Source organism: Centroberyx gerrardi, chromosome 16, assembly GCF_048128805.1.
Source record: "Centroberyx gerrardi isolate f3 chromosome 16, fCenGer3.hap1.cur.20231027, whole genome shotgun sequence".
Lineage (NCBI taxonomy): Eukaryota > Metazoa > Chordata > Actinopteri > Beryciformes > Berycidae > Centroberyx > Centroberyx gerrardi.
The window spans coordinates 17739806-17749577 of NC_136012.1; the positions used below are offsets into that span (position 1 = coordinate 17739806).

Below are 9772 nucleotides of genomic sequence, written 5' to 3' on the forward strand. Positions count from 1 at the left end.
GCACTGGGTGGGACTCATAGCCCAAACCCCAAGAAGTGCAGCATTGGCCAGTCTGAAGCGCAGTACCTGGGGTACCAAGTCGGCCGGTGCCTACTGCGCCCACGGGAAGACAAGGTGAAGACGGTGTGACTATTTCCCCAGAGCAAGGTACGTGCCTTTTTGGGGTTGGCTGGACTTAATCTCCCTGTTCTCCTCTCTAGCTGCCCCCTCTCTGACCTGACCAAGAAGGGCCCAGGAAGCGGAGACGGTGTTCCAATAGCTGAAGACCGCACTCACCTTGGAACCCGGTTTTGCCCCACCAGCACTACCCCATGCCACAGAGCGTATTCTACATTATTTGTATGTGTGTGTGTGTGTGTGTCTGTGTAATTAGTATGAGGAAAGAAAGATGTGCAAAATATACCTGTCTTATCATCTTAAATCATAAAGTAGGGGTGAACTCATGTCTTGTCATACTAATTATTTCAATAACAGCACAATACTGTATATCTGTTATCTGTCTCTGAATCCAACTTTTTCAGAGACTCGATCAGCATAATGGATGTCTCTAGATATATTTCTGACTGGATTGCTTTGTTAACACATGTTACAACTGATTTCCAGCATGCCCTTTACAGTTAACTGTAAATGTAAATAACACTATCTAGACTTTCTACAGGCAAGGTAAGTGTCTCTCTGACCATTCCCAATTCTGTAGTGTTGCAGTATATTTGAAAGCGACTGCTAATATTGTATCCTCTAACTAAGCAATTGTTACAGGCTTGCGCACTTCCAAATAATTTGCATGCAAAGCAATACACTTTGTTTTATTGAGTGCATTAACCAGTCACATTAAACTTGTTCCCTGCTGGATAATAAAAGAGAACAGTATAAGCTTTAGAAAATAGCCTGTTGCTTTTTTTCTGTTATGGAATATGGGCCTTTGGGGCATTTCACAAGCCCATTCTCAAACATCATTTGATGAAATGAGTCAGTTACTTCAGTGGGGGACGTCCAGTCTGATGGCTCAGAGGGATCAGGACTGTGGCTGCCCTGTCCATACTGGCTGAAGCATCCTCAGCTTGAACCTGCTCCTCGCTAGCATCTGTGATCTGCCCCTGTGGCAAAACATCAACCTGCATTCTCTGCTCCCCCTCAAACTAAAAAAAGGATGTACCTAAGATATTTTCAGATAGGCTTTCCTGCAGCTACAACTTGTGTTATAATAGAATGGTTTACATTTTGTGGTAAAATTGAAAATATGATTTTTTTGGTCTGTGCTTTTGGAGCCCCTATGAATTTGCGGCCCTATGTGTCCCATATACTGCATTCCCCAAGTTTGTGTCACTGTGTGCATAGATACAAATACACACTCACACAGACACCCCCCCCCACCCCCCCCCCCCCTCCACTCACCCACCACCACCACCACATACACACACACACACACACACACACAAAACAGAAGGTACTGAAGGTAGCATTTTTCTAATCCCAGTGCTAAAACCAGGCCAAAGAGCATTCACTTAATGGGCTATAGAAGTCAGCCAAGGATCAATTTCATTAACATTTTGGCATTGCTGGAGGAAAGTTATGAGGCAATATTAAATCATGCAAGTGATATGAAGTCAGGGGTCCCCTCCCATTCAAAGGCTATTAAGACATCAGCGACATGGAACTACTTTACAAAAAAAGATCCAAATTTAACTGCACTGACTTTACTGATATTGCACTACCTATCGCATGAAGACAGAGCTATATGATGCTCCTCTAATAAGATCCAGATTTCTACACCACACACACACACAACCGGCTTTTTCCCCTTTAACTCCGGAGTGGTTGTTTTCTCTGCGCTTCGCTATAAATATTCTAAGTGACCATGTGACTGCAAACACTTGTTATAATGAAAGGTCTGGGTGACTTCATGAGAGCAGCCCACTGATGAGCACATGGTCTATCAGTGCTTTTTTGACTCAGTCTGTCTTCCTCTTCTTCCTGCACCCTCTCCAACTTTTTCTCTGCCTGACTCTCACTCTCCAAGTTTAAGTCATAGCCATCACCCATAGCAACATTTCTAAGCCCATGTGGGAGTGCGAAGGACAGAGGTAGTGACACCCTGTGTTTGCTGCTGAGTAACCTCTTGCACAGAGAGGAAGCAAAGCATAACACACAGCAGCATGACACCAGATACAGATGTAAACATATAACATATTTTCTCCACTCTATAATGCGAAGCAGGCAAATTACCTCCCACGCATCCTGCCTATCTTCTTTCACAACATTCTGCTCCGTGTTCAGCTGCAAGGTCACCTCGTAACACTCCTGAATATCTGCAAGAAAAGAAAAGACAATTAAATGAATTTCTTCTAATTGTCTCAGTAGCTGTTATTTCCTTCCTGGGATTGTTTCAAACTATTCTTAATTCTGCAATCTTTATTCTTAACTCTTTACTTCCTTGTTGAAAAAAGTGCAGTGCTTTGGTTGTGTAAAAGACTCCTCCACTCCATCATCAACATATAGGGAGATGTCTGTTTTCCTCAGTGGTGCTCCGGGTGCAAATGCGGGGGTGGGACGTCTGTTCGCATAGCAGTTCCGTCTTCACTTTTGCAAATGCTCTTATCTTGCTCCTGAACAATATGACTCAGGTACTGACTGAGGACTTCGCCATCAAGTCTACACAGCCCACCCAGACTACAATAATTCATACTGAGTGTGAAGAGAAAATCTCTCACAAAGATAATACCATTTTTTCTACTTTTTGGTTGTTTTCTTTTATCAAACCTCCATTTTACTTTATCTATAGGCCATTTCCAGTCACATGGCTTTGATGTTCCGTTTTGGGGCAAGGTTACGCAAACTCCTGTACATCTTGAATAAACTCGGAAAGTACCACTTAGTTGAATAGTGGTCAATTCATATAAAAGACACACAAAACCACAGTTTACAGCAATCATTGTCAGTGCAAACTGTATCATCCTTGCTGCATGCTTTGATTCGAATGCTATCCGACTGGCAGTTATCCAAGTTATTTCCTGAGCTCTCTTCTTGCAGAAAAGGAACCCAACTAAATTCCCAATGACAGAATGATCATATTGGTGAAGATCTATCAGCTGGATGTGTGATGACATTTCAAGCTGAATGCGGTTCTATGAGCAGCAGAAAGAAATGTGACTTTGAAATACATATCTAATAACATGCTACACGGTGAACAAAAATCCAGGTGGGCAAGAGCACAAAAAAACTCAATAGTAGATATTTTTCTTACATAACCAAGTTCTTCAACAAGGGAAGATGGTTAGTGGGCAATGGCAGAGATAATACGCTGTTCACACATTTTGCATATGTTGTAAAGTGAGTGTATGGTGAGCCAAGCATATGCGCCATTAAGGGTGGACAATTTTATCCAAAGTGCCATAAAACACTATGAAAGTAAAATCTTTAGCATGGTTGTCCCTAGTGGGTTCCTCAACTCTTCCTCCCTTCTTTAATTGAGTTTTTTTTTGACTGAGCTTCACTGCTCCCCTCCCTTCCCTTCTCGTCTCCACTCATCACCTCTCGGGTCATTATGCGCCCATGTCCTGTGGTCACCTATTGAGTGGCAGCCATTTGATGAGAATGCAGTGGGACAATTTTGCTGATGTCACACACAGGCCCCCATTACTGCACTGGTGACATAAAGAGGTCGCTGTAGAGTGCAACAACTTCCCAAAGTTCAATGTCAGGACAAGAAAGGCTAAAAGAAACATTTGAGAAAGACATCTAGGTGAAGCTGATAAACCTGAAACATCTATTTTTATTAGCAATATGTGTCTTTTGTTGAGCAAAACTCAAGGACAGAAAATTCTGTACCCAGTGTGTGCGTGTGTGTGTGTGTGTGTGTGTGTGTGTGTGTGTGAGGGGGTGTGTGCGCGTGCGCATGCGTGCCTGTGTGAAAGATGGGAGTCAGTATGTCCCAACAAGGCATTGTGAGAACAAAAGTGTAAGAATGGAGCATGTGACTCATCACTGTGTCTGAATGTGGAGGAGTGAAGCCATGTGTGGGCAGAGGAGTTTGCTGCCCAGCTGACTAAAGAGCAATCTCACTTACACAAACTCTTATATACACACACACACACACACAGACACACACATATGCCCACATGCACACGCACTCCCATACACAGATACACGGATACAGACAGAGACAGAAGACACACATACACACACGCGCGCCTGCACACACACCAGTAGGCCTCCTCATTGCTGTTAAACCTAGTAATGAACTAATCTGATCATAAAATTACCTATCAGCTTTGGGTAGTGAACTCCCACAATAAAAAGCCACCAATGTCTACTAATTACATTTTCCTTGCCTTAATTTACCAGGTGGTTTGAGTGAGCATTATCAATACAATGGAAAACATGAACTCCATTGGCCATTGTGCATGTTACAGCTCAAAGAGAAAAACTAGTATCTTCATGAGATTATCATGATTATCATGCTAGCAGTTTGCAATTTGAATGGAGGGTCTTATGCCAGCATTCACTTAGTTAAAAATAAAATTCTCATTGACATTTCAAATACACATGAAATTGGATGGTTTCAATGTATGAAATTTGAAATGTCAATACAACTTAAATAATTATAGTGGGAATAACAAAGGTGTGCTGGCTTTTCACAGATTCACTAAATATGAATAGACAGGCAAACTAAACCAATTATTTTCTAATAAAGAAAATCTGTAAAGCTTTGGATGAGTGGCAGCTGCCTTTTGCCTGTAATAAGTCTTGAAAGTATTGAATCTGTTAAGTCTTGCAGGATTTGTTCTTCAGCTGCACCTCGGACACCTTGCATGCCATCACACAACCAACACTTCATTTACGTGGTTCATCTATTCCTGGAAGAGGTAGCAAAATAGAAAAATGTGCTCGATCAGGTCTTAAGGTGCTGTGTTTTGAAATCAGAAATCACAGTCACACAAAACCTCCAAGTATAGCAATTTTTCCATCCGTGACTTTCCAAAAAAACTCTCTACGCCGTTCCAACCCTCAAAGACCACATAAATTCCTGGCCATGGAACAAAAAACATAAACCCTATTTTATCCAAGCCAGAAGTCTCTTTCACAGGACTTATTCCCAGATCTCTTTTTGATGTTAGGTCTATTTTGGGACAGTCTGGTTGGAGCTCTGAGCCTTTTTGTCACAGTCATAGGGGGTTTCCTGCACCTTCTCCCTGTTCTACAAATGACTTTGCATACAGGATCAGTGTGTGTCTGTGTGTCTGTGCATGTGTGTGTATGTGCTGTATCCCTGCTCTATTTGCCATGTACCTATTCAAGTGGATTGGAGTCATCTCTCTATTGCCTGCCTGGGTGAATCATACAAAAAAAGAATGCGCCCCTGGTTCTTTACATGATGATGAGCAACCCACGGCTCACTAGAATAACACATTCAGGAAAAACTAGGTCACAATTTAAGGGTTCTAGGCAGGGCAAACAATTCACCCCCTTGTCATTGCCTCAATAAAATAATCTCCTGGCATTTGGGGTCGTCTGTAACTTAACGTACATGTGTGTGTGTATGTGTGTGTGTGTACGTGTGTGTGCCCCAACTCCCTGCCGCCACCCCCCACGCCTTTCACTGCATGTTTGTATGTTGGAACAAAGGGGTGAGTGCACAGTTAAGGCAACCTTTGTTCGTGACTGTGCAACCATGCAGGCATCCAATCAAGTGGCCAGTGCTCAAACTTCCCACACTGCATCAAACACCTCCCATACTTCCCACAGCGCATCAAAGTCAACGGGATCTCTTTAACACAAACACTGTACGGTAATGTGTAATGTGTGTAACGTTGGCATATGACTGTCTTGAGGTTATAAACATGCCTGAAAAAAAATTCTTTGATCCAGCTCTCAATCGCTATAGTCTCTCATTTTGTAAATTCTCATCTGGTCACAATAGGAATTCTTAAAGAGAGTAAACAACATAGCTTCTGCCCCAAATAGCCCTCCGCTTTCCAATAACGGTCCACCATAACAGTGACAGTCGGTCCAAACAGGACCGGTTCACATGGCCCCAAGCTTGTGAAGGCAAACAACACAGGATAGGATAACAGGATGAGTAATGTTTGTATTGCACTGTATTCCTGTTAACTCTATCAGCCAGCTGCTCCTCCTCTCTGCCTGATGAGAACCACATGTGGAGTAAAGGGCCCAGCTTCACCTGAGACGCCCAGACCGTGGGCTCCTGCCTCTACCCTCAGACTCAGTACAGACGATCCAGGAAGGCCCAGAGAGTTGTGGAGGAGGCCTGTCCTGTCAGCCAGGAGCGCTGTGTTTTCCTATCTACCTCCAACTCAGCAACGGTTGAACATTCCATCTCTGGAATGTCTGGAATCCTGATTTGGAATTCTGATCCTCTCTCTGATTTTCAAAGACTCCTTTACTTTGACACCATCCTTCACTTTAATAAATGACTAGACAACTATGTTAAATCAAACCCCTTAAATTGCTGATGATAGATTAAAACACCACAGAATATCAACCTATGTTCTATGTGCTGTTAATAATAATGTAATAGTTTGATTCCCTGTGCTTGCCCCCCTCTACCGGGACCAGGCCCCCTCTGGAGAATTTCCCAAGCAGTCTTCAGAGTCTCTAGTGACTTCATGTACAATGAAAATGTTGTCCCCAACGAATTATGCAGTCCCCCTTAGGCAAATCAGTGACAACACTGGAGCATTGGACAAGGTATTTTTTTTATGATTGATCCCCGAAGGGAAATTTGTCTTTTCCCCTTGCCCCCTCCAGAGAGAGGTAAGAGCGCCGAGTCAAGTACAGAACAGCGCCCCTGGAGCTAGAAGGGAATTAGTGGACACTTAAGGGACACTTTAGCAGGGATTGTGCTTGAACCTGTGCCTTCCAGCTGAAGGACAGGCTCCCTACTCACTACATCACTCTTCTGCATCACTGAAATTATGGATATTAATGCTTATGAGCATTCAAATCCTGTACAGATACAAAAAGATACTTCCTCCATGTAAACTGTACTCCCTTGTGGTGGAAATTATTGTGTTTGCTGGAGTGGACAGGTCAGTATTTGAAAACATCTTCTGACGCTGTGGTGGGATAATGGGGGAGTGAGCAGGGAGACCCTCCTCCAACTTGAAGGCCTGGTTTCAAGTCCCTGTGATAACAAGCATCCTGTTTTTATGCAACTTACATTAGCCTAACACTTTACTGCATGCTATGAATTTATATCATCAATACCAAGATGTATTCTCTGCTTTAATATCATATTAAGATGTATTCTCTGTTAAAATGGTGGTGAAGCTACCTCACAGATAAAAAGGTGTGAGTTCAGGTGGGTTAACCCTTCAGTACATCACTGGTAAGGCCTGCCTTATTCTCTTAGCCCCTGCCTGAGCCATGGTAGCCCTTCCCCCCTCAACACAGAGGCAGTAGTGGGTCAGCAGTAGCAACAGCAGACCCAAGGGCAAGCGTCATTATAGCATGGCCGCGGTAATTAGAAAGACCACTCAACCATTGGCTAAATGGGACTAATTTGCTTTAAAAAGAACTGAGGTTAAGGTTCACAGCAAGTTCCTTTCCCAAAGACCCAAACTTGTCATAAAGGTACAGCTGGCTGCACATAACAGTGATTCTTTAGATGACTTGCAGTCGTAAAAAGCTATTCCACAAGCTATTCCACGCTCGTGCTTCTGCAAGAGTGATTCTGAACTGGTAATACCTATTTAGTCAGCAGCGAGTCGCTTCCTGGCAGTGGCGAGTCAGTTCAACAATTTCGGTTTCTTCCGAATAATGACGTGGATCATGTTTACACCTGGTGATGCAATATATGGCTCATAAAAGAGAGATTTTCTGAAAGGGAGGGCCTCTTTTTCCACAATGTGAGAAGTTTGAGCTCAGACCAAGCTCTCTCAGTGGGCTATACATAGACTGTGTTGACTGTGTCTTTATTGGGATTTCATTACAATCTGAGTATGTTACAGAGGGGGGTTATACAGCAAACCTTTTGTGGGATCAACTGAAAGGCCTCTTTCATAAGGCTTAATTGGGAAACATTTAGGCTCAGTTAACTTCCCACACAAATTAATATAACCTGACCCTGTCTACGTCCTGTGTCTGACTGCAGGCAATAACAAGAAAACACAGATAAATCAGAGTATATAAGCACTTTTACAGATAATAAAAAAGAAACAAAAGATTAATGTGGTATGAATATTGAAGCATAGTCTGCCAAAAAAATAATAAAGCTGTAAAACAAATACAGTATTTAGCTAAACTACCGCTTACCTCAAAATTAAAAAATATATAAGGGAAAAGTTATTTAGAAAGTCCACAATGGTTCTCTATTCACTTTGAGATAAACTCTGATGTTACAAACCCAGGCTAGAGCAGTAATACACCCTCCTCCACACCCAAACAGGCAGTTTCATAGCGTTTCTCTTACCAAGAAGGGCTTGAAACAGCTGGCTGCCGAAGATGGCAGACACTTTGCCCACGCTGGTCTTCAGCGCCTGCTCCTCTGGACTGGTCAGGTTGGCATGGTACTGTCTCAGCAGCCCCACTGCCCGCTCGGTGTCTGCCTCACAAAACAAGCACAAGTCTCAGGATAACATCACCCAGAGAGTCTATTCATGGTGACAGGACAAGTCAATGGTGTCCTGAAGGGAGGATGTAGCTGTTTATGAGCTGGGATTAAATTTAGTTTATCATGTTTAAAAAAAAAAAAAAAAAAAATCTAATCTAGGGGATAAAATATAAATAATAAAACCCTGACTAAAAAGAACTACAGTACTCCTAAAATAAATTTTTTACAACAATACTATAACACATCAAAACTATAGGGATATTATAGGGATACCAAAGGAATTAATAAAATGCCATAATACTATTAGGTGGGTCAGTACAATCTCACTTTTGAGTAGCTACCACAGGCAAACTGTAAGTGCCTATAGGAGTATTACAGGAAACATAATAGAGATTTTAGGTATGGGACTTCATCAGACATCATATATTTAGCCTACAGCCTGATACAGCAATGGGACTGGCTGGTAACTTATATGGCAAAAAAAGGTGTTTTTCCGTCGCAGTACCAGTGTACAGCTCGTTGTTGAACCCAGTGGGTGGTGAGGATATAATTAACACAGATGATGATGCACATCATTGCATTGAGGTAAATCTATTAGCCTACTTGACAGCTATCTGAACCTGAACATTTTTTGTGCGAGAAAAGCCCGACAACAGTGAATGCCTGTCCTACAGCAGCGGGGATTTCACTACATTGCCCCATTTCATTCCCTATGGAGAAAAATACTTCCTGTTTTCTCGAGGGGATTATACGTTTCAACCTAGTGCACCAGTACACCAATGTAACAAGTATCAAGCAATAATGACTAAACTAGTATTAACTGGCAACAAAACAGGCTGAATCCAGGTGGGTATGAAGTTCAACTTTGACCGAGAGTGACTGCGAAACTTTTTTGACAGATGAACACGTGAGGAAGATGAAGATGCACACTACTTACCATATTTATGCACCATGGTGTAGCCAACGAAAAGTAAACTACCATGTAAATGACAGGGGTGGCGACTTGCAGTTTGAGCAAGAGAAAAGTCTGATTACAGCATGTGGATAATTATAAAAACAGAACTGTCGCTCCCCTCTCCAAAAACAAGTGAGATCTTGAGTTTTATCCTGACGTCAGACACTCCCAGCCTGCCTGAACAGTTACTTCAGCGGCGAGATCCACATCCACACAGGCGAGATGTGGCGCGAGCAGAGGTTACT

At 42.6% G+C, this 9772-nt stretch overlaps 1 protein-coding gene across 1 annotated transcript in view; it reads right to left on the reverse strand.

Annotated features, from left to right (window-relative positions):
• dlg3 (discs, large homolog 3 (Drosophila)) overlaps window positions 1-9690 on the reverse strand; it is a 77710-nt gene extending 68020 nt beyond the window's left edge. The window contains exons 1-3 of the mRNA XM_078289294.1: window positions 9510-9690; window positions 8432-8563; window positions 2227-2309 (exon numbers count right to left, since the gene is read on the reverse strand). Of these exons, the coding sequence (XP_078145420.1) occupies window positions 2227-2309; window positions 8432-8563; window positions 9510-9525 (231 nt within the window). The 5' untranslated portion in view covers window positions 9526-9690. The remainder of the gene's footprint in view (window positions 1-2226; window positions 2310-8431; window positions 8564-9509) is intronic.
• Window positions 9691-9772: the final 82 nt, after the last annotated feature.